Source organism: Gigantopelta aegis, chromosome 4 (genome assembly GCF_016097555.1).
Source record: "Gigantopelta aegis isolate Gae_Host chromosome 4, Gae_host_genome, whole genome shotgun sequence".
NCBI classification, from domain to species: Eukaryota; Metazoa; Mollusca; class Gastropoda; order Neomphalida; family Peltospiridae; genus Gigantopelta; species Gigantopelta aegis.
The window spans coordinates 58400693-58426390 of record NC_054702.1 but is presented as its reverse complement, the minus strand read 5'-3'; the positions used below and the strand labels follow the sequence as shown (position 1 = coordinate 58426390).

Here is a 25698-nt window from a genome sequence, read left to right as displayed (position 1 = left end):
TGGGTGAGTAAAACAATTTGCCAAATTGTCCATTAAACTTCAAAAATTGCAGAGCTATTTCTCACTCCAGCCAGTGCACCACGACTGGTATATCAAAGGTCGTGGTATGTGCTATCCTGTCTATGGGATAGTGCTAATCGAAAAGAGTAGTCCATGAAGTGACGACAGCGGGTTTCCTCCCTCAATATTTGTGTGGTCCTTAACCATATGTGCGACGCCATATAACCATATATAAAATGTGTTGAGTGCGTCGTTAAATAAACCATTTCCTTCCTTCAAAAATTGCAGAAATCGACAGATATTTTCTTTAAAATGTCAATTATTACATGAAATTATTTCGCCAAATTAAAATGAAATTCGCCAACTGCTTTCAAAATTTGCAATTGCCGAATTTAGCGAGTGCCAGAGCTAGCCCTGTCACTACTTGTGGAGTGCCCACCTGAGGTGTTATGGGTCGTAAACTAAGGTATTCAGTAGTCAAGCCCATTGCGTTTTTTCCTCTATAACCAGTATTTTATGATTATTATATCAAAGGCAGGTGATAATAGATATATGCTATCCTGTGCATACAAAAGACTCCTGACAGAAGGAACAACTGTTTTATTTAATGACACAGTCAACACATTTTTATTATGGTTAATATGGCGTCAGACATATGGTTAAAGACTACACAGATAATTAATATAGGAAACACCCTGCCACCAGTCAGTGGGCTACTCTTTCCGATTAGTAGTAAGGGATCTTTTATATGCTGCATCCCCCAGTCGGGATAGTACTTACCTTGCCCGTTGTTATACCAGTTCTTATCAATATATTACACTCCTAACAGCTATTGATTAAATAACGTGCTGGGGGTATTTTAAAATAAACATAACTTTACGTTCCTTTTTGAATGAAGTGTGAGATAAAGTTCAGTAGAATAACATACAAGATATGAGATCTTTGATTCTCTTTGGGTTCCCTATTTCATCCAGTACTCCATGGCTTCATACATGTTCTTTATCCAGGTTACTGAGGCAGCTGTTAGATGTGCAGAAATCCTACCAAGAGGTTTTACGGCAGTCGATAGACGAACGGAAGCTGCAGATTAGCCATCTGAGGTTTGTGCCATAACATTTTTTATAACACAAAACTTATTTTATATTGATATGTTGCATTCATTTTCTTCTAAAAACAAAACAAAACAAACTAATATTATTATTATACCTTAATTTAACAATGTAAAATTTATATTAAAGTTTATGATCTAGTCTAAATAATTTTTATGGTCATCTAGTAAAATTATGCAACAGAACTGGAGCACATTGATTAATTAATCATTGGCTATTGGATATCAAACATTTGGTAATTATGACTCATAGTTATCAGATGAAACCCGCAACATTTTTCCTAATGCAGCAAGGGATCTTTTATATGCACTTTCCCACAGACAGGAAAACGCATACCACAGCCTGTGTCCAGTTGTGGTGCACTGGTTGGAACGAGAAAAACCCAGTCAGCTGAATGGATCCACCGAGGTGGTTTGATCCTGTGATGCAAGCACCTCAAGTGAGCACTCAACTGACTGAGCTAAATCCTGCCACTGTATGCAGCAGTTGCTTGATTGTACACATGACGTTGGTGTTATTGCAGGTTGACCAGCCTCAGTGGCATCGTGGTTGGGCCATCGGTCTACAGGCTGGTAGGTACTGGGTTCGGATCCCAGTCGAGGCATGGGATTTTTAATCCAGATACTGACTCCAAACCCTGAGTGAGTGCTCCGCAAGGCTCAATGAGTAGGTATAAACCACTTGCACTGACCATTGATCCATAACTGGTTCGACAAAGGCCATGGTTTGTGCTATCCTGCCTGTGGGAAGTGCAAATAAATGATCCTTTGCTGCTAATCGGAATGAGTAGCCCATGAAGTGGCGACAGCGGGTTTCCTCTCAAAATCTGTGTGGTCCTTAACCATATGTCTGACGCCATATAACCGTAAATAAAATGTGTTGAGTGCGTTGTTAAATAAAACATTTCTTCTTTTCCTCTGAAAAACAGTGTCAGAATGACCATATGTTTGACATCCAATAGCCGATGATAAGATAAAAAATCAATGTGCTCTAGTGGCGTCGTTAAATAAAACAAACTTTACTTTACTTTATTGCAGGTTGCTTGTATCAAATCAAGATGTCCTGTATAACCGAGCTCTCCACGAGATTCAGCCTGGTAAATTTTCTCTAGTCCATTTGGCAGTAACTTTAGTTTATAACCTTTTTTTTATATTTAATGCAGTGGGCTTATTTATTCGATATTCGTTTTCATATATAATGCCTCTAAAATTTAGCATTAAAATGAGTTAAGCTACGAAAGGATTATTTTTAATTTGCTTTCACATGAAAGTCTTCTTTTGGAAGTTAGGGTTAAAATGTAAAATTGTTTAGGTAACCTTAAATTACATTGTATTTCAGACAAAAAACAACAAAAAACAACAACAATATGATTGAGTCGTTAACCAGTAGAAAGTGAATTTCAGTTTTCACACTATTTTTTTATCTTAAAAAGTAAAATAATATATCGAACCAACACTATTATTGCAGTAGTAATATTTCTATCTGAGATAAGAGTTTAAAGGGACAGACCCTAGTTTTTAAACACTATAGGTATATTTTTCAGCTAGACCCTAGTTTCAGCCTGTAAAAATGGACATTAAGTTTGGTTACTTTACAAACCTGTAACACATTTGGATATAACAGAGTCTGTGATGTTGAAATACCCTTAAAAATAAACTAAAACGCGACTCCATAACCGTTACTTCTGAGACACATATGCATTTTTAAAAATATGAAAAATGCATTTTGTGGTATTAAAAACACCAGGATGACCAGAAACACTTCGGTTCTACGGAAATGGATAATCTAAACAATACAATATAAGTAATGTTTGATTTCAGTGATCATAAACGGCTCTAATAGTGAAAAATATGTGTTAGTGTTTAAACACTAGGGTCTGTCTCTTTAAAGGGTATTTAAAGTGATTATGCCATACACGTGTGTTTCACTGGACATATTCCAGGTGTTCCAGAAATCCAGGTCACTCCAGACACAGAATTGGCTTCTTGGCTAGAAGCCAAAACATTTGACTCCAAAACAATCAACACGGTAAATTGGCTTAATTTTTGTTAAATCTGCTTTACAAAGAAAACGTTAAGTAGAGTACAAGTTTATTATAATATTTTAACCATATGTTAGATACCAATTAGCTGTAGTTTAAAATACACTGAGGTTTTGTTAAATAAATATTCTTTTAATTAATTTTTGACTGTTCACCTGGATGGACAATTTTTTTATCAACTAACATAATTGTCTAATTGAGTTAAACTTTCCTGCTTAGTGTGTGGTGTGTAAACAACAGTTTACATAGAAATCAATTGAAGTGCTCCTATATATACGTAATGCGTGATGCGTAATTTGCAATACATTAATTCCTGAAATCCCCGATGATCATTTCAATACGCATCACGCACACAATATGGATTCCTACCTTTTTAAAGATAACAAAAGGATATGGTAAAAATACACATGGTCAGGTGAGTCACTTTGTTAAAACTTGGCATGGACTGGTGGCTCATCTGATATTTGTGTCTGAGAAATGCTGCTCTAGATAGGTATATTTTTTTTAAAAGTTACTGTAATTTTGTCTTTAATTTTCATTTAGATTTGTCATGAGGAATACACGTTAGCCGATCTTTTGGAGATGGTGACCAGAGAAGATTTACAACGACTTAACCTCAGGTTAATTTGTTTTTCTTTTTTAACTTCTTTTATCTTTTCATCTTTGTTCACGGCACATATGGGTTTTTTTCTGTCCCACTTAAAGAAGATAATTAGTGACTGTGACCCTGATGTAACGAGTTTGGTAAAAGGATTGAATGTTTAACTGTGTTATAAGTTTTTCCCACGAAGTGCTACAAATTGCCATATTAGCAGACATGCAAACTGTTAGGTTTTGAGCATAATTTGCTATACCCAGCTGACATTTGGTATGCAGCTATGAGTATACAAAATTCAGTTGGTGGGGATAGTAAAAAAATTTAAAAAGCTAGACAAAAAGGTCAACTTTAAACTGAAAAAGCAACTTTTTGATATTTTTGTCACACACACACACACATTAAATATGGCCCTGCTAATAGACACATAAATCTTTATATCCATTTTACTTAATCTGTTTTAAAAGTATTCTTTCAAATCCCATTTTATTATGACAACTGTTTTAACATGTCACAAAGTCTTTACCTTCAGTTGCCTATTGACACATCAAATTTGAAGAAATTAAAGATCAGTGAAAGACTTGTTAGCATAATGATTATAAACAGCTTTGTATTTTAAAAATATTGTGTGATGACAATACATTTTATTTACGGTTATATGGCGTCAGACATATGGTTAAGGACCACACAGATATTGAGAGAGGAAACCTGCTGTTGCCACTACATGGGCTACTCTTTTCGATTAGCAGCAAGATATCTTTTATATGCACTATCCCACAGACAGGATAGTACATACCACAGCCTTTGTTACACCAGTTGTGGAGCACTGGCTGGAATGAGAAATAGCCCAATGGGTCCATGGATGTGGATCGATCCTAGACCGACTGCGCTTCAAGCGAACGTTTTATCCCTGGGCTACTTCCCCCCCCTCAGATTTCAAGGAATGAAAGGTGAAAGTTCAGAAAGACTTGTTACCATGATTATAAACGGCTTTGTATTTCAAAAATTATAACAAAAAATTGTGATAAATATCTGTTGATGTATTAAATTAATCTAGCGTTTGTTCCCTTGTAGAGGTGGAGTAATCTGTCGACTCTGGCGAGCCATTCTTGCCCACCGACAGTCCCAAGCAGCCAAGAGATGACCAAGGTGTAAGGTCATGTGACCTCAATTTTTTGAGATTCTTATAATTAGTGGATTTGTTTTCTTGATCTCCACATCAGTTGCATGTGACTGTTTAGCAGAATATTGCTGACTGTCATGATAATAGTGTACTGGTGCCACATTTGGCCTTACCTTTGGGGTGTGTGAAAAAAACTAAACATTTTGAGTATTTTGTTTTATAAGAAGATTATTTTAACAACTCATGAATGAAATATCACAATACTATACTTTTGAAAGTGACTAATGTGTATAATAATTATATAATTTGCGTATAAATAGGATTGATATCTTAAGGTAATATATACATTTGTTGCCTTGAACACTGAAGAAATACCCTCCATTAATGTATTTGATAGCTGTAATATATGTCATGTTAGAGAGGATACCCAATGTTTAATCTCTCTTTACAACCATGTTTTGAAGGGGGTGGTAGTGGGATATTGGGTGGATTTGTGATGGGAAGAATAGATTGGTAAATAATATTCAGGGGTGGGAATTCTCCTCAGATCTGCATTTTTCCTCTCATAGAACATTGCGTTTCCTCGCATTTTAATTGACCTTTCCACGGGAAATCTTTTTTTTTAAATCAGTCATGTAAACTTCTGGGCCCAGATTTTCGTTACACATCAAATTATGTTGTGACGTCATTATGAATCTAATTGCGGCTGCGTTTCTTACTTGATTTTATTTGCAAAGGGAGCGAGTAAGCTTTCCTCTTTTTTACAGTTTACCAATTTCCACCCCTGAATATTGGTAATTTTAAGACTAATTTTGCCTGAAAAACATGGAATTCCAGTTGGTTGTTAGAATTCTGTAAGCATGTTGGAGGATTAGTGAACATCGAAGGAATACAATATAATTGTCTTACGAGTATTAATCAAAATTCATTGTGCTGTGCAGTGTGGGTTTTCTTCCATGTAAATCAAAGACAATCTATAAACAAACTGCATTTTGTTTATGCTGTACACTGGAAGAAAAGGAATGAATGTCAGATGGTGATAAGAATATGAAGTGAGAAATGCCAAATTTCAGCCATTACATAGTAGAAATGTCTGATGTGGCCCATACATGATCAGTATTATTGCGCAGTATTTTTCGGCATTGTCAATTATATTAAGTGTAGGTAATGTTGATGGTTTGTATAAAATATGAATTAAATCAAATGGGGGTAATTTTTATTTGATGATTGTGCAATAAAATCACTGTTATTATCCATAGGCCCTCTTCACTGGAATAAAAGTGGCATATAATATTGGTAATTTTAAGACTAATATTGCCTGAAAAATTTGGAATTCCAGTTTGTTCGAATTCTGTCACCATGTTCGAGGATTAGCAAACATCGAAGAAATGTAATATAATTGTTTGACAAGCATTAACACATTATTATGCAGTGTTATTGATCCATTGTTGGCTGACAGATTTTGACGAAATATTTATGTCAGTACGTTAAGTTTATAATATTGATCGTTTATGGGTTCCTTAAAGCTGTAACTGGGCATCAAAATAAGCACATCGGCTGGTAACCCATGTTCACATTACTATAGACAGCGTACCTATAGTCCGTCCCACAGGGAACACCTTTTTTATACTATGGAATTTACTACAGTTTATTTATTTATGAGCTCTAAGCCGATTGTTTTCTAAATTACACACAAAAATAGCATTTATTTGTTATTTCCAAAACACGTTTACTTTTCTTCTTACATGTACGTCAAACAAAACTGAAATTATTTACACAAAAAAAACATTTTTGTAGGAGGATGGGACGGACTATAGTAACCTATAAGTTATGACATATTTATGAAGTTTACAATTTCCATCATCATTCCTTCACAAAAATGCTGATACCTCATTATTCATTCATTATCACTGTACCCGTCTGTATAATTTATACAAAAACAATTCAATATAGGTTGACCAAAACCAATTTGAGTTATTTACCCATAATGCAGAGTTCAGTCTCATTTAATTGTGCTTCTCCATACCCATTTCCATGTGACTGCAATCCAAAATTAGAAATGCTGTGTTGCTTAGTAATTGCAATAACAAATAATGTCCAAAGCCTGCCTAGTAAAATATTACAAAGGTCAGCCAAGCTGTAATCATCAAAGAAAGTTTTGAAAAATGAATGAATGAATGAATGTTTAGCGACACTCCAGCACAAAAAAATACATTGGCTGTTAAGTGTCTTAAGATGTTTTGAAAAAAGAAAATAATAATAATTTTTTAATGAAGACCTATTTCCTAAAACAGACTTTATGAAAGATCTAGGGGTCAGAATTTAGATCGGTCGTTTGAGCTCTAGCCTGAGGTGCATGCATCACAGTATTGAACCAACTCGATGAATCCATTCAAACTTATTGGGTTTTTTTTCTCTTTCCAACCAGTGCATCATAACTGGTCAAAGGCCGTGGAATGTGCTTTCCAGTCTGTGGAAAAATACATATATAAAAGATCCCTTGCTGCTAATGAAAAAAAAATGTAGCAGGTTTCGTCTGATAACTACGTGCCAGAATTTCCAAATGTTTGACATACAATAGCCGATGATTAGTTAATTAATGTACTCTAGTGATGTTGTTAAACAATTTTTTTATTAATTAAAAAAAATATATATATTACAATGGTCAGCCAAGCTGTAATCACCCGACTTTATGAAGCATCTACAGCAAGTAACAACACTGAGAATTGTGATGGTGGTGTGTTGTGGTCTTGTGATATGTTTTCATATTTAGCCTCAAGTCATGGCTTTATTTTACTGCACAATGTTTGTTAATATATGTCATAGTTTTTCCTTAATTTGTAATAGTTATAAATACTGTAACAGCAGTATGGGACTGAAATGAATTTGTAGCATCATGCTGGAGTGGGCAGTTTTTCTAGCATTAGGAGCCAGACAAATGCCGATTTGAACAGAATGAATCATTCATGTACATGTATATATAAGCATACATTGTCAGTCACCAAGTACTATCATTTGTTTTGCATATACTACATCTTTTATCTTATGAAATACCTAAAATGTACACATGTATACTATTTCATGTTCACCATCTGTCATTTGTTAGTTGAGCTTTTGAATGTTTTAAATTTTTTTTTCTAAAATGAAATATATAGTAAAATATTTATCATCCAGTTTTTATCCAGAAACGTTTTGGATCTATTTTTTATTTACTATGTTTTAGGTAGTACTGTTTTTACTAGTTAACACTTGACAAATCATAAGTCAAATTCTACTCCTGCATGCATTTAATTTAAGAAGTACAGTGTACATAGTGTTAATATCCGTAATAGTTAATGTGCATTTTTAGTGTTTTAATGCATTTGTTGTGAAAATGGTTGTGACTAAAACAGTTACAGTAGTTTTCAAATTTACAGTATTTAAACCAAATGTGTTATGTGTGTGTGTGTTACCAATTTACTGACGTGTCAAATAAATAATAAAACACATTTTGTATTTCATACTTTGGCTAAACATAGAATTATGTCCTTGTATGTTTATTGCATAATCTTCTGTGAGGAAATCGAGTTGAGGTCAAGAGAGACAAATTAGTTTGTCTGCAGCCCTTACAAAATATTAGTACAGTAGGCTAGCTACAAATGTTTATCTATAATGTAACCTTCAGTAGCATAACTGTTGCCATATAACATATGTGTCAAGTACTTTCTATGATGTATTTTTTTTATCTGTGATGAAAATAGTATTGATAAACATTTACACAATCAATATTTTTAAAGATAAGATATGAGAGAGAAAGAAGGAGGGAGGATGTGTGTGTGTGTTGAGAGAGAGAGAGAGAGAGAGAGAGAGAGAGAGAGAGAGAGAGAGAGAGAGAGAGAGAGAGAGAGAGAGAGAGAGAGAATATATATGATATAAAAGAGTATAAGACTCCATCATATGTGGTTATGTGGGATACAGAAAGTATACCCTCAATGGTAGAAATGTTCAACCTGGGACAAGGTTTGCGAAGGTGTGCTCTTTTTTTTTTATCCCACATCATGACATGACCGCATATGATTGGAGTCTTTTTCTCTCATCCATTCGGTAAATAAAATTTTATTTTACATGAACAGATGTAAATGGCAGAAAAAGCTACTTCAATCTTTATTTGACTACACTATCAGATTTGCAGCGTATGTTTCATGTGTTAAATAAAATTTAACACTACAAGTTAACAAGATAGCTTTTTTTATAATGAAGGTTTTAATTACAAAATATACAATGTAAGACTGTTGTTTGATTACCTCAGATCACTAATATGACATCATACATTACCAACAACTTAATACTTCCCATGGTAAATGCAATGAGGTCATAGCATTTATTCTATATGGACTGACATCATGGTATAGGTCTGTCTTGCATAGCTAGGGATGGAAGAAATAAAGAGTGATGAGAGATGGAAAGAGAGGACGAGAATATGGGATAAAAAGAGAGAAAGAGTGATAAAGAAGAGAAATATAAAGCTGTATCCTAACCGGACGCGAGTGATTATTTTAGAGATCATTGATTTCAATCGCCATATCCTAACTGCACGCATATTATGGTGCTACAGATAAATATGTTACATCGCACACATGCGGTTAGGATGTGGCAGTTGAAATCAATGATTTCTAAAATAATCGCTTCGTGTCACTTGCGTCCAGTTAGGATACAGCTTGAGAGATGACAGAAATACTTGTTGCATGTAGTTGAAGTCTGGTTGGTTCTCCTGTTTGTTTCAGCTTTAAGTACATGTACTTTGCATGTTAGTTATCTTCTTGAGACACTTTATTTTGATATCTATCTTAAAAGTACCATGATGTTAGAATTTTAAAAAAAAATTCAGTTAATATTTTATTCATATTTAATAGTTGTTATGTTTTTGTTATGATGGTCAGAGTTGGCTTCCATTGTTGATATACATGTATAATATTATGTGTATGTGTTTGGTGAAAAAAGTTATTAATTTTAGCAAATAAATCATAATTAAAACCATGTTTCTTAATGTATTCAACAGTTGTGGGTTAGAAAATGAGTCAGTTATTTTTTTTCTTCAGAAACTGTTTCCTATCAGTATTCTATAATGTTGTAAAAACATCATAATCAGTAGTAGTTTACTAATATTTTAATGATATACATGTATTACCCAATAGTACACAATTATCAGTTTGTATTAGTTTGCACCTTTGATTGCAGTTGATTTGTTAAATACAGTATGTAATGAGTGGGATTTTTTGTGCTTATTTTAGATAGTTGCATTCATTTTTTATATAGAACTATGCTCAACACTTTATATTTCACCATATTTTTATATTGAATTATGAATATTTAGGCTCAGTTTCTTGTTAACGGTTCAACCATGATTCCCAATTAAAGTAAACACCGACCATTTAGATTTTGTCTCACTTTTCTGAAGAAAAAAGGCGAGTTATAGGTATTACTTTTCCAAAAGCAGTGGTGACGACGACATTAACTTTTCCATTAAAGACTAGGGACAATGGTTTAGAAAATTACCTAGGGTAGGTCAGTTTAAACAAAAAAATATTAATTTCTTTTTGAAACTTTTGAAGAAAAAAGGAGAGTTATAGGTATTACTTTTCCGAAGGCATTCGTGACGACGACATTAACTTTTCCATTAAAGACTAGGGACAATGGTTTAGAAAATTAAGTAGGGTAGGTCAGTTTAAACAAAAAAAAATTAATTTATTTTTGAAACTTCATTTACCTCTACAGGTTGAGATACATTTTCACCTACATACAAATGTATTAATAATAATAATAATGTAAAAAAAAAAAATTATACCCATGTATATCGAAGAAAAAAGAAAGGTCGGTATAAGGGACTATAGGGGTTGGGTTCCCAGAAACATATTGTTTTTCAGCCTTATATATATTAGTTAAATATTTTTAATTAACATTTTGCATTAAAGTTTCATGTTTTGTTGCAGTTCTCCCACACTATAAGTCGTAGATCGATTAAACATGTTTTATAGTTGTTTCTGTGTTGTTCAACACAATATGTGAAAAGAATTAAATTAATTATTTAAACATTTTTAATTAAAATATATTTGCTTTTTGCTTAACGTTAATGTTTTGCATTTATATCCATTCCTCACAAACTATAGCCCAAGTCCTACATCAGTGAAACTTTGTTTATAGTTGCACCAATGGATGTTCATCATAGAGCATGTGAAAAGAATTTAAAATTAATTAAACGTTTTTAATAAAAATACTTTTTTTTTCAATTGGCATTTACATGTAGCTAAATGTTACGGTTTTACATTTATCTCCATTTCTTACAAACTGCAAGTACAAGATTGATGTAACTTGTTTTATGGTTGTTTCTGTGAATGTTGAACACAATGCAGTGTTTTAATTTTGTATTTAACTTAACGTTAATGTTTTGTGTTTATCTCCATTTCTCACAAACTGTAAATCCTAGATGGATGTGGGTTTTTTTTTTATAGTTGTTCCCATGGATGTTGAACAATGCATGTGAAAAGAATTCAAAATTAATTAATTAAACATTTTTAATTAAAATATATTTGCTTTTTGCTTAACAATAAAGTTTCTTGGACAGAATTAAAAATTACTATATTTTTTTTTAGATGACCTATTTTATGGATCAAAACTATGAGTGACATCAAATACTTTCATTGTAGGTGAGACATATAATTCCACAGAATTCTTGCAATGTGTTCTCACTTCATACTTGCATCAACTGAAAAATCTAGGTAATCGGTTTCACTTGATTCATGGATCATAGCTGAACCATCGACAAGAATCGGACCTGAGAGATTTTCTGTCAGTGTCTCAAATTGTTAAAGGGACAGACCCTAGTTTTTAAACACTAAGGTTCACTTTTCACCTAGACCCTAGTTTTTAAACACTAAGGTTCACTTTTCACCTAGACCCTAGTTTCAACTCATAAAAATGGACACTAAGTTTGGTTCATTTACAAACCTGTAACAAATTTGTATACCACAGAGAGAAAACATACCCTTAAAAGTAGACTAAAATGCCACTCAGTAACCGTTACTTCTCAGACACACGTGCATTTTTTAAAATATGAAAAATGCATTTTGTGGTATTAGAAACACCAGGATAACCAGAAACACTTCGATTGTACGGAAATAGATAATCAAAACAATAAAATATAAGTAATGTTTGATTTCAGTGATCATAAACGGCTCTAATAGTGAAAAACCGGCCTCGGTGGCATTGTGTTTTGGCCAACGGTCTACAGGCTGGTAGGTACTGGGTTCGGATCCCAGTTGAGGCATGAGATTTTTAATCCAGATACCAACTCCAAACGCTCAATGGTGTAAACCACTTGCACCGACCAGTAATCCATAACTGGTTCAACAAAGGCCATGGTTTGTGCTATCCTGCCTGTGGGAAGCGCAAATAAAAGATCCCTTGCTGCCTGTCGTAAAATAGTAGTCTATGTGGCGACAGCAGGTTTCCTCTAAAAAAACAGTGTCAGAATGACCATATATTTGACATCCAATAGCTGATGATAAGATAAAAAATCAATGTGCTCTAGTGGCATCGTTAAATAAAACAAACTTTACTCTTTTTTTTTTAATAGTGAAAAATATGCCTTAGTGTTTAAAAACTAGGGTCTGTCCCTTTAATACAAAAGTTTATTACTTAATATTTTTATTCTCATATCATTGTTTTTATCATCCGGTTTGAAATCCTTACAAAAATGTCCTTTTTAATTCTCCAACATATTGTTTTTTTTCACTGTTATCACAAGGCCTTGAAGTGTAACAAAAATTAATAAACATGAAGATTGCCTTTTCTTGTTTTGTTTTTCCATCATCATCTTTTGGTATGAATTGGGATCGATCCCCAATCGTGAGCCTATTGGGTTATTTCTTGTTCATGCGATTGCAACCCTCAACCTCACAGGTAGACAATTGTCTTCAGAACAAATACAGTCACCAAAATGGTATCAAAATATACAGAATTGAAGAGTTCCTTATATATCTTGAAGCTCCTGTAAAATATATATCCCATTTTATTAGACACCAGTGTGACATATTGCTCATGTCATAGCAATCACACTCAATATCTAAACTAGTGTAATATTGGCATGACAAAGATCACTTGCTGACCCAATTCGTAGAAAATAACGTATACCGGGTAGTAGGTCTTGACATCTGCTGACTTCTACGTTGCGGCTTGTTTGCAGTTGGTTTGTAATAAATAAAATAATAACTAGCTTGCCTGTCATATGCAAAAGCGACTCGGATAACAATACTGTTTACTCATTTCTTAAAAATGGTATGACAGGCAAGCTAGTTTAGTATTCTATATTTAGCAAATGTTTCTAACACAAAACAGTAAAATGCAACACAAATGAGTAGAGGTAATTTTTATTGTTCACTAGAAAATATGAATATCACAAAACAAACATTTTGCATATTATTAATTTGTAATTCACTGAGAAACATTCAAATGTCTTGATAATTTAACTAATTAAAATCCTGTGTTATTTGTCCGGGCTAAACTAACCTTTGTCCTTGGCACAGTGGAAACATCGTAGCCATTAGCTGTTGGAAGTGTAAAAGTAAGATATTTTGTTTGTGATGGGGAAGATGCAATTATAATATGAAAGTAAAGTTTGTTTTGTTTAACGACACCACTAGAGCACATTGATATATTAATCATCTGCTATTGGATGTCACAAACATTTGGTAATTCTGACTTGTAGTCATTAAGAGAGGAAACCTGCTACATGCACTCTTCCACAGACAGGGCAGGACGTAGCCCAGTGGTACAGCGTTGGTTTGATGCATGGTCGGTCTGGGATCGATCCCTGTTGGTGGATCCATTGGGCTATTTCTCAATCCAGCCAATGCTCCACGACTGGTATATCAAAGGCTGTGGTATGTGGTATCCTGTCTGTGAGATGGTGCATATAAAAGATCCCTTGCTGCTAATTGAAAAGAGTAGCCCATAAAGTGGCAACAGTGGGTTTTTTCTCTCAATATCTGTGGTCCTTGACCATATGTCCGACGCCAATAATATGTGTTGAGTGCATTGTTAAATAAAAACATTTCCTTCCTTCTCCCACAGACAGGAAAGCACATACCATACAAAATAATAAGAAGCCTGCTACTGCCACAGAAACTGTTAAATTTACTTTGTTGCAGACAAAACAAAACACATCATGGCCTTTGATATACCAATTGGTCGAGTACAGGGACAAGAAAAACAACAGCCCACCACAACTCGGGGTGACAAGTTCCATCCCTCCTCATTGTGTTCAGTTGTCATTCTCTATTACTCTCATCCAAAATCCCCCCCCCCCCCCCCCCCCAATCCCCCATTCTATGGACTGGTTCGAACCTCCCAACAGTTGATTGGTCAAAATCTTCCACTGTGTCAAGCGTCACCTCTTCCGATCATCTGTTATACCGGTACTCTCCCTTCTTTCACCCAAGCCTATTAAAAAAGCTGAGTTACCAGCCTTGGTGGTGTCATGGTTAAGCCATCAGATATAAGGCTGGTAAGTACTTGGTTTGCATCCCAGTACCGGCTCCCACCCAGAATGAGTTTTAACAACTCAGTGGGTAGGTGTAAGACCACTACACAATCTTCTTTCTCACTAACCAGTAACAACTAACCCACTGTCCAGGACAGACATCCCAGATAGCCGAGATGTGTGGCCGAGATGTGTGGCCGAGATGTGTACCCAAGACAGCGTGCTGGAACCATAATTGGATATAAGCATGAAAATACATGTAAGTTGAAATGAAATCTGATGGCCGAGTTAAAGCAGGTATAAAAACTGAAATAAATCAGAATCGTTTATACATGTAGATTGGAGGGGGATGGGGATTCCCACTGGGGAGAAGAAATTAAATAGAAAGTTCAAAAGTAATGAAAATTTACAAACTAATCAAATACATTTATATTCATAGCAGAATTCTTAACAAAAAAAAAAGAGAGAAAAAAAAAAAAAGAGACTAAAATATTGCCAGAAAGACACAAAAACACGTAATTATGTATCCCACACAAAATTAAGCACCATATCTTATTTCTCACACTTTAATGATGGGCCAGCAGGTTCTTTTACAGCCTGCAAAGCTAAATTAGTACAAAGTCTGGTTCCCCTATTCTGATCTTTTTAACACAAGTCATTAATAACAATAAAAACAAAGAGCATTTATGGCAAGTAACACAATGTTTTCAATGGTAAATTTAAACTGTAATACAAAGGAATATGTTATGGTTTTGGCAAAATTAATTGTGAAAAGTATACTGTACTACATGACTAGTAATGAATGTGTATAACTATATAAGACACTAATTCAGAAATATATAACAGAAAATTATCATAAATGGTACATGTACATCTATGCAATTGTTCAATGATAATAAAGAATCAAGGCTACTGGGCATCAAGTACTAATTGTGATACCACGAAAAAACAAACCCACCATTTTGATTATGCCTATAAAAACTTAATTTTTTTTTTTTTTCTAACAATTCAACCCTACTTGAAAAAAGTTTGATCCTAATTATTTTTTTCAATATTTTTATTTACTGGGGGTGTTTTTTTTTTTTTTTTTTGTTTACAGTGTAATGACAATAATAGCAGTACAACTGGTAAATGCTACAGTAAAGATACTGATTTTGACTTTTATTAATTAAAACAGGATGGTATTGCAGGTAAAAAGAGTACATTCATAGCATTACATGTCATGCTATATAGAGATAGCTAGATAGAGATGCCCTTAAGGTGGGGTTTAAATCTGAGGCCTAAATCTGTTGTTAGTGCTCAATAGAAGGCAAAAACAAATCGCATTAAACAAGCTGTCCTTACAACCAACTGAACATGGAAATTATTCCAAAATAAGAAACTCTTGTCATCATTTCGTAAGCAAAAGTATACATGTACGACTCTGGAGAGTAAAATTGTAGCAAATTTTGCTTTGAACAAGTGAAAATGTCATAACTGACAATTAACAGAATAAAAACGTTGATACAAAATTACTATAAAAGTGGGTTGATGATTTCATTTAATTACTTGCCACACATATTTAGATTTAGGACCATGAAAATGTGCATAAATTATTTCAACAGTTTCTATCATGGTCATAAAATTCAACATGACAAAAATGCTGGAAAGACGGTTGTTGGCTGTATTTAAGTTTAACACATAAACACAATGAACATGTGTGTGTATATATATATATATATATATATATATATATATATATATATATATATACAAATTACATATTACACAAATATTTACAACCACATTAATTTAAAGTCATATCCAAATATTTACAAAGAACTAGGGTTAAACCCCAAGGAATGCCACACATGAAACAGAAAAAACTATACACCTACAAACATATAAATAACACAACTGTTTTGACTTAAAGCCTACTTTTTATATATTAAACATGTTTTTTCTACTATGTAATACAATACACTAGTATTACATACCACACATTATTCCACATATTACATGGACAGGGCTACAATAACTCCCACACTTGTACTAAATTAAAGATAAACAACAGGATGGTAAAAATGATGTGTCCTATCACAATGTTATTGTTGGTTTTATATTATAATAATTATTGTAAATGACAAAATGACAACCTTTGAAAATATCAGTATACACTTCACACAACTGAAACAATTATCACAAGTTCTAGGTCTTCCAACTTTTAACACTGGAGACAAAATGTTCAGTTCACTAGGTATCACAATGATAAACTAAGTAATACCTGCCCTGTACATGAAGGTATAAATCACGTAACTCGACAATAATGGTCATGGTTTGGTCTTTATGTGTAATAAGCTGAGATACAGATTATTCAATTCATACACTAAAAAGAAAATTGCAGCATTTGGCATTTTTGTCTTCAAATTAGTGTAGAAAATACTTACAAATGAAAAATAAAGTAAAATAAACAAATATTATTATTCAGTAATACATGTACAGCCTATTTCCTCATCAAAGAATGACCGTGGTCAAGGATTTAGCAGCTAACAGTAGATTGTGAACCTATGATTATTAACATTCACAATGTGTTTGACTAGAACCACTACTCCAACACACATGGATACAGTCGGAAACTTCTCTTTGCACCTCAAAATTTTATTTTTAGTTTTGTCTCTGGCTTTGTTTTTCTCGTTCTTCTGTGGTTCATCAAATATTAAGCACTTGGTATAATAGCTTTAATAAATGGGTAGGGACAAGTTAATTTATTCTATTTTTGGTATGAGCTTTGTAACACATCGACAAATACACTTTCAACACAATAATGTACAAGCCAAGCTCATTTGATGTTTGAATCAGTAATGTTACACATCAACAAATTCTAGACCTGTAACACTACACATCAGCAATGTCTGAAACTATAACACTACACATCAGCTATGTCTGATCTGTATCTCTACAGACCAGTGTTGTTTGGGTCTATATCACTACAAATCAACAATGTCTGGATCTGTAGCACCACACATCAGCAATGTGTGAATCTATAAACTATAATCTACACATCAGCTATGTCTATACCAGTAATATGACATATCACATATCAAGTTCATCATTTGTAACTGATGGCTGCAGTGTTTGAACCTTCTCATCATACATGTTTTTTGCATAATTGATCTCTTGAACTACCTGCAACAGAAAATAAAAGATTCATTATACAAGTTATGTAATAACGGCTATATTAAGCTTCAAGTGAGATAAATAACATTTTGTACTTGTTTAGCAGTAAGATCAGACTTTTAATCAATAACAGATTTTGTTGAGCACACACTGTGATTAGACTGGTTCTTGCCTTCTCACTTTCACTGTTAAGTGTCAAATCCATTCTAACAAATCTTTCTTAATGCCACTAGGGTTTCCATATCAACTGAATGTAGGGCTGCAAAAAGTAGAGGGCTGGAAGGGTTAAATGCTGACAGGAACAAAGGGTTAACAAATATCCTTACTTTCTGGGCTATTGAGGCTTTCTCACATCGGACTCTCGGGTGTTTCAGACTATCCAGAGATGCAGCTCCATCAGCTTTCGTTGTCAGTTCGATGTAGTAACTCAATTCATGAGCTGATCCATCGCCTGGATTAGAAAAAAATAGACATAAAAAATGAATTACTTAATATACATTTAATTGGCATAAATCAATAATAAATATATAATGTTGTGTGTAGAGACTTGTGGTATATCAATTTAGCATCACCCAAACAAAAGGAATTATATTTTACCTATAACAGGAACAGAAACCATTGAGCATTCCTAGCATAGACACTTTGTTAAGGCAATAATAAAATAATTTTAAAAAGCCTAGGATATCTAATTTGTTTAGGTCATAATTTTCTTTCATTTTAGGCAGTGAAAATTTTAATACAAATCAATTTCCAGCTCAGCATATCATTATTGTAAAAAATAATGTATTAAATCAAAACCTATTTTAAAATAATTTAGAACCAAACTATAAATTGAAAGTAACATTTATTCATTATTGTTTGTTTTATTTTAGGCCAACCAATGTTTTCTTGATTATGTTGTCTCACAACTGCTTGAGTTGTTTCCTACTAGAACTACCATATCTCAGTACCTCTGAATTCTCTGAATGACCGGCCTTTTAATAATAATAAATCTGTTGTTATTATAATCACTACATGAGTTGTTTCCTACAAAAACTACGTCTCAGTACCTCTGTGTTCCTTGAAGGATCGACAGTACACCAGGTCCAATATTTTCGAAGCTATCTTAGAGATACGAAATCATAAGACCATCATAGGCTATGGCATCACTATAGCATGTGCTGTAGTGACGTCGTGGTCTATAATGGTTTTACGATTTTATGGCACTAAGATAGCTTCAAAAATCCCTAGCCAGGTCTTTTAATAATAAATCTGCAGTTATTGTAATCACTGTGTAAGTTGTTTTTCCTACTAGAACTACCACAACATCTGAGTACCTCTGTTTTCTTTGAACGATCGACAATACACCAGGTCTTCGTACAGGATGTTGAGTACAATGTCGTGGTCCTGACTGCCGAGGAAATAGACCTGCTTCGATGTGATGAGGGCGTACATGCTCAGCCGTTTTCTGTCTCCATTACCACCACTACCCCATCGCAGCTGATCCATGGCAATCACACTGTTCATCAACAAAAAAAAAAAAAATTAAAATGTTTTATCAAAATAGATTTATGCTTATGATCAAAAAATATTTCACAGTCTTCGAAAATTCAGATCATTTTGCAATAGCAATTTAGTACAGATAATAGCAAAGTAAATGCCTGATAATATAAAAGAATGCTATCACAGATGAATGTTGCAACAACTTTATCCGACGACACTGCTGACTGCTGATGTGTTCATGTATTTGGAGATATGTCGTGACAATGATGGTAAATGAATGAATGAATGAATGTTTAACGACACACCAGCACGAAAAATACATCGGCTATTGGGTGTCAAACTATGGTAATGGGATGATGGTAAATGATGCAAACCTGATAAATGAAACTCAAAATGCTGGCTAAATTGCCATTTAATTAGTCATACTGGCTTTCAATTTTTTTGTTTTGTTAATATTGACATCTATTAAATTATTTTGTCTGGTTTCAGGATTTTCTTTACATCAAATCCCCAACACTAGATTCATACAATGAAGTCAAATATAATTGCAAATATCATATAATCGACAAGGATAACAAAGGTTCCAAATATTAATACTATACATAGTAGGGATGTTATGCCAATTTTAAACTAAAAGTTGACAACATCTTTTAATAAGTTGTCTATGTCATACTTAAACTAAGGTCACTGATTCAGGGTAAGTGCCATATGTTCAAAGGTCAGGTTATGTATGAAAAAACATCTTGTCTAAATTATAAAACTTATCAATCCAAATTTATATCAAATAATTATATATCTTTAGCAAGTTTTTAAACCTCACTATTTAAGTCCATAGTTTCTAAATTCAGTTTTAAAAACGAATAAGAGATGAGTAAAAGTTAAAGTTTGTTTTGTTTAACGACACCACTAGAACACATTTGATTAATTAATCATCGGCTATTGGATGTCAACCACTTGGTAATTCTGACACGTAGTCATCAGAGGAAACTGGCTATATTTTTCCTAACGCAGAAAAGGATCTTTTATATGCAGTTTCCCAGACAGGAAAGCACATACCACAGACTTTGACCAGTTGTGGTACACTGGTTGGAATGAGAAAAAACCTAATCAGTTGAATGGATCCACCAAGGTGGTTCGATCCTGCGACGCAAGCACCTCAAGCAAGCACTGAGCTAAATCTTGCTACAAGAGACAGATGAAAGAAAACAAAATACAAGGCAGTGAGTGTATTTAAAACCTCACCATTCTGTGTAATCATTATCATTGATGGAGAACAGCAGCTGCTGTGCCTCAGCCTGTTGCCTGGAATACGCAGGAAGCAATCCGCCTGGGCCGTAACAGCATCGCTGAGGACGGATACGAGGCGGGTTCTGGCGAGATGAGCTTCGACTGGAATCTCGGACTGCGTTCGCCAGGGCCGATGTGAAATCAAACACACCAGACACGGGCTTTGTGACTGTTCCTATAACTCCTTTTCCAACTCCCTTCAGAAAGCCCTAAAAATATGCATGTAACATGAAGTTTGTATGACAGTTTGGTTTTGACCTAAGAATGAAAATGAACCAGTTCAAAAAGGTTGTATTTACCAAAAAAAGAGAGATTATCATTACCATATGAAGAATTACATTTTTTTTATATATATACAAAAATCCACTAAGAACAGGCAAAAACTATTTGACTGTGCTTTTACAATAAGGGCTGTTAAGTTAACAAAGTTAAAGCTGCTACATTAGTTATTCAGATGAATACTTCAGAAAACTATTCCATAATGTCTTGATTAGTTCTTTCTTACACAGTATATAATTATCTACTCAACTAATGAAACAAGATTAACACATGCATGGTACAGGTGACAAATTACTCTAATTATAATAATTTAAAAGATTAGTGATACCATCAAATATTTCTGCCACTAGATGGCAGCACATACCTCTACACCGTCTTCTCTAGCTCCTTCAATTGGCTGTGTAAAAACGCCTGTGAGGCCACCAAATATCCCGTAACCCAGACCCTTCATCCCCGCGATGATGTGACCGGAGCTTCGACCACCCTGCTGTCGTAACTGTTCACGGGTCTGGTTGTACTGATCATCCATGGAAATAGTGCCGGCCCCATCCGATATGGAGCTCGCCACCTGCAATTGTAATCAATAAAACAGGCATTATAATAAATAATAATAAATTAATCAGATGTGTATGCTTCATGATTGAGTAGAATCGAGTGCAGTATAGAGCTACGTTTCTTTTAGTTCCATGGTCTTTGATGTGCTAATGAATATGTTTACAGTTACATGACAATCAGTTTACATTTACTCTGGTTTAATACACAAATGAGTATTCTGACAAATGCTGTTTAATTAGTATTTATAGAAGGAAATGAAATACTGTGAGAAATGTATAACATTCTAATTAATTTTGTGCAACAGAAATTTAAAAAAAGGGGTTTTATTTTTATTTTATCTGTTAACAAAAAATTACGTTAATCAATAATTTTTAAACTACAACTCAAAAGTGTCGTGCATAAAGTATCAAACAGATTCAAGTTACCTAAAATCTTGTGTACAATTAGTCAATTATTAATCAATCAATAGTCAGTTGATGCAAAATTACATTTGATTCCCAACACTATTTAGCACATACCTTTGCTGCAGAATTTGACACGCCGTGGGCGACATTTTTCAGCAGTCCACCCACATTTCCATCTTTAATGAGGCCAGATATTCCCTCTGTGACATCATTGAACAGACCTAGAGGGTTCCCGAGAAAGTCTACAGAACCAAGGATTTTTGCTGCCTGGCTTTTGAGTTCCTACAAGTTATAAATGGTACAGTTGTAGACATAAATACAATCTATAAGACCACTAAAACAGAGACCCTAGCACAATACAACAATGTACCATATATTAGCCTGTACAAACTGTATTATATATATTTTAAGACTTCAGTTAATTTTATCTGTTATCACTTTCGGAAAATCCATTGCTTCTAATAGTTTTGGTATTTGTAGAAGCTCTAAATACATTTTAAGTGAAACAGGAAATATATTCAGTGTCCAATTTCAAAAGATTTCAAGCCCATACTCACACAACTTAGCAGGGGCATTTATGATCCGTTTTGTTTTTATTACATATCCACAAATTATTTTTCCATCTTTTGTTTCTTCCTATGTTATAAACAGAGCAACCTCTTAAAATGGACTTGTGAATGTAGCCACACTGGCCTCAATGGCGCAGTGGTTAAGCTATCGGACTACAGGCTGGTAGGTACAGGGTTCACAGCCCGGTACAGGCTCCAACCCAGAGCGAGTTCTTAAGGGCTCAGTGGGTAGGTGTAAGACCACTACACCCTCTTCTTTCTCACTAACCAACAACTAACCCACTGTCCTGGACAGACAGCCCAGATAGCAATGGTGTATGTCCAGGACAGCGTGCTTGAACCTTAATTGGATATAAGCCTTCACTAATATCTGGAGATGGTAACCAGAGGTACATGTAAGTTCAGCCAGCTGTTTGTCGCTATGGTTTGCAAGACTGGGTTTCACACTATACATTGAACCAAATGGCCACATAGGGAACCAGTCATAATAGTTTCCAACTGTTTATCGTACAATGGCTGACTGAACATAGGCCAGCGTTTTCATGTTAGATGCCGAGTGTTAAAAGTGTATCCAGTTATTGTTACTCACCTGAGTGTAATGAATCATAATCTCATTAAGAAGGAAGGCACTTGACTCAAACGGATGAAGACGGACAAATGGATCTGAAAATCGAACATGTTATTTTAATAGTTAATGAAATTACAGGTCTACGTAATTTTAATAGAATATTTTATTGTGTATTTTAAATTATAAAATGTATATACAGTTGTGATAAACCTGACTTGAATAGTGGGGGTGGAAATAATAAACATTTTCAACAAGACAGATTTTTATTAAAATCCAGTTCTTAGTTTATTACAAACAGCATCTGATGATCAATTTATGATAAAGGTTATTTTTTAAATAATAATAATAATAATAATAATAATAATAATAATAAAGAAGCAAAAACAACCTTGGCAACATCTCACATCTGGGTTGTTTTTTTACACTAATCTGGAAAGTCAATATCCATTCTTATTACCCTATTTACATTAAAGCAAACAACTATTTCAAAACCTGTATTTACCTAAATCAACTTTTGCGTCTTCAAAGGCAATGAGTGTCATGGACTGAGCGTGCTTGATGGCCTTGAGGTCAGGTGGCAGCTTGCTGGAGGTCACCATGCTAAGTGTAATACGGTTTGTGTTCAGCTTCAGAGCGCCAAAGTAGTAACGCTTTGCCAGAACAGAAGATGCAGACAAAGCTCTGAGAAAAGAAGAGAAAAACAAAAACCCATAAGCTAACACAAGGCTTTATACATGTGGTATAAAACAACTAATATATATATAATAAAAACTACCTATAAACATTATCTTGCTATATCATGTTCAGTTCTATAAGACAATTTTTTTTAACTATCCAGCAAAATAAAAAACTAAAAAAACCTGAAAAAGCTAATAGATTGCAAACAGACCTTGCTCATATTAACACTTAAAAAAATTATACACAAGAATTCCATGGAATTAAATGTCTTTGATACCAAAACCTGGTTTGGTGCAAAAACTCTTCTTTTTTTAGATTTGTAAAGTAAAATTTCTGATTAATCATGTAGATGTAATTTCTGATAAATCATGTAGATGTAATTTCTGATTAATCTATACGTAGATGTAATTTCTGATTAATCTACATGTAGATGTAATTTCTGATTAATCATGTAGATATAATTTCTGATTAATCTACATGTAGATCAGGGGTGGGGAAAAGCCCTTTTCTCCCGGTCTGGGACCGATTCTCGATCTCTGAGACTGAAATTATTTTTTTAAAACGTGTGTTTGCCGGTCCCACTTTTGTCATTCTTGTCGGTCCGAAGCACCTGTCCATTTCTATTATTGGAACAAATCCTTATCCGTCAAGTGGACAGGCCTGCCCAGACATCGGTATCTCATGCATGATTTAAAATAATAAATAAATAGTGGTCAATATGGCTTGTGGCAAGACGTCTGTGATTTTGAAGTCTGCCTAAGTATACATCGTCAGTTACTGAAGTCGGACCTACAGTACTGTCAATCCACAGCCACTAGGCTAGACATTAACTTTGTCAAAGTTGCTGAGCCGGTCAAGAGATTAAACAGACGTTAACAATAACACCATTCTTGGTGAGAAAGCCATCAAGGTATTACACTCCAATTAAAACAAAGGACCCAGAGTTTGCAACTGGTTACAATCAACACCTGTCAACACCTATGTACGGAGCTTTGTTGGGTCGAGTGTCCCAGTCCGAAGCAAGAGACTTTTGTGCAATACAAACTGCTTGAAATAGCATAAAATATACTGAAATAATCTATAAATGTATTTATTGTTGACTGTTCAATGTAGTCTATCCAATAATTATAAAGGATTTTAAAATTAACAAAAGGTTTCCACTTTTTTTGTTAACAAGTGAGAGTAAGCAGAACAGCTACATGTACTGGTTATCTCAAGAGCCAGTAGAGGTCAAATTTCATCCAATCAGTGATGACGTTATTAATCTCTTTGTCTAAACATGTGCTAGCTCAGGCTGTCAAATGCTTCAACGGTCCGATCTTATATTAATTTTCAGGACACAGTACTGAATATTCGTACTTTTTATACATTTATGGGATTTAAATTCATATCTTTTATTCCTTTTTTATATTATTTATTCCATTATGTAAAATATATACAATTTGTGGGGTTTTTTTTTTATTCCTTTCTTTTTTTTCCCTCCCCCCCCCCCCACCCCTCCGTTAATGATGACATCAAGCGGGACCGATTGACAATTTTATTTTTCCACACCCCTGATGTAGATGTAATTTCTGATTAATCATGTAGATGTAATTTCTGATTAAACATGTAGATGTAATTTCTGATTAATGTACATGTAGATATAATTTCTGATTAATCCATATGTAGATGTAATTTCTGATTAATCATGTAGATGTAATTTCTGATTAACCTACATGTAGATATAATTTCTGATTAATCTACATGTAGATATAATTTCTGATTAATGTACATGTAGATGTAATTTCTGATTAATCCATATGTAGATGTAATTTCCGATTAATCTACATGTAGATGTAATTTCTGATTAATCATGTAGATGTAATTTCCGATTAATATACATGTAGATTTAATTTCTGATTAATCATGTAGATGTAATTTCTGATTAATCTATATGTAGATGTAATTTCTGATTAATCATGTAGATGTAATTTCTGATTAATGTACATGTAGATATAATTTCTGATTAATCATGTAGATGTAATTTCTGATTAATGTACATGTAGATGTAATTTCTGATTAATCATATAGATGTAATTTCTGATTAATCTACATGTAGATGTAATTTCTGATTAATCTACATGTAGATGTAATTTCTGATTAACCTACATGTAGATGTAATTTCTGATTAATCTACATGTAGATGTCATTTCTGATTAATCATGTAGATGTCATTTCTGATTAATCATGTAGATGTAATTTCTGATTAATCCACATGTAGATGTAATTTCTGATTAATCTACATGTAGATGTAATTTCTGATTAATCCACATGTAGATGTAATTTCTGATTAATC

General features: G+C 33.8%; 2 protein-coding genes across 4 annotated transcripts in view; one reads left to right on the top strand and one right to left on the bottom strand.

Moving 5' to 3' along the window:
- Positions 1-7388, top strand: part of LOC121370825 (mitogen-activated protein kinase kinase kinase 15-like) — a 74340-nt gene extending 66952 nt beyond the window's left edge. For both annotated transcript variants that reach the window (XM_041496315.1, XM_041496314.1), the window contains 5 exons: positions 1008-1100; positions 2147-2205; positions 3052-3137; positions 3694-3770; positions 4820-7388. In XM_041496315.1, the coding sequence (XP_041352249.1) occupies positions 1008-1100; positions 2147-2205; positions 3052-3137; positions 3694-3770; positions 4820-4889 (385 nt within the window). In that variant the 3' untranslated portion in view covers positions 4890-7388. The remainder of the gene's footprint in view (positions 1-1007; positions 1101-2146; positions 2206-3051; positions 3138-3693; positions 3771-4819) is intronic.
- A 6805-nt stretch (positions 7389-14193) lies between these two features.
- Positions 14194-25698, bottom strand: part of LOC121370824 (vacuolar protein sorting-associated protein 13D-like) — a 118815-nt gene continuing 107310 nt past the window's right edge. For both annotated transcript variants that reach the window (XM_041496311.1, XM_041496312.1), the window contains 8 exons: positions 23188-23366; positions 22707-22780; positions 21663-21830; positions 20954-21157; positions 20266-20519; positions 18858-19039; positions 17868-17992; positions 14194-17550 (listed from right to left, as the gene is read on the bottom strand). In XM_041496311.1, coding sequence (XP_041352245.1) covers positions 17458-17550; positions 17868-17992; positions 18858-19039; positions 20266-20519; positions 20954-21157; positions 21663-21830; positions 22707-22780; positions 23188-23366 — 1279 coding nt within the window. In that variant the 3' untranslated portion in view covers positions 14194-17457. The remainder of the gene's footprint in view (positions 17551-17867; positions 17993-18857; positions 19040-20265; positions 20520-20953; positions 21158-21662; positions 21831-22706; positions 22781-23187; positions 23367-25698) is intronic.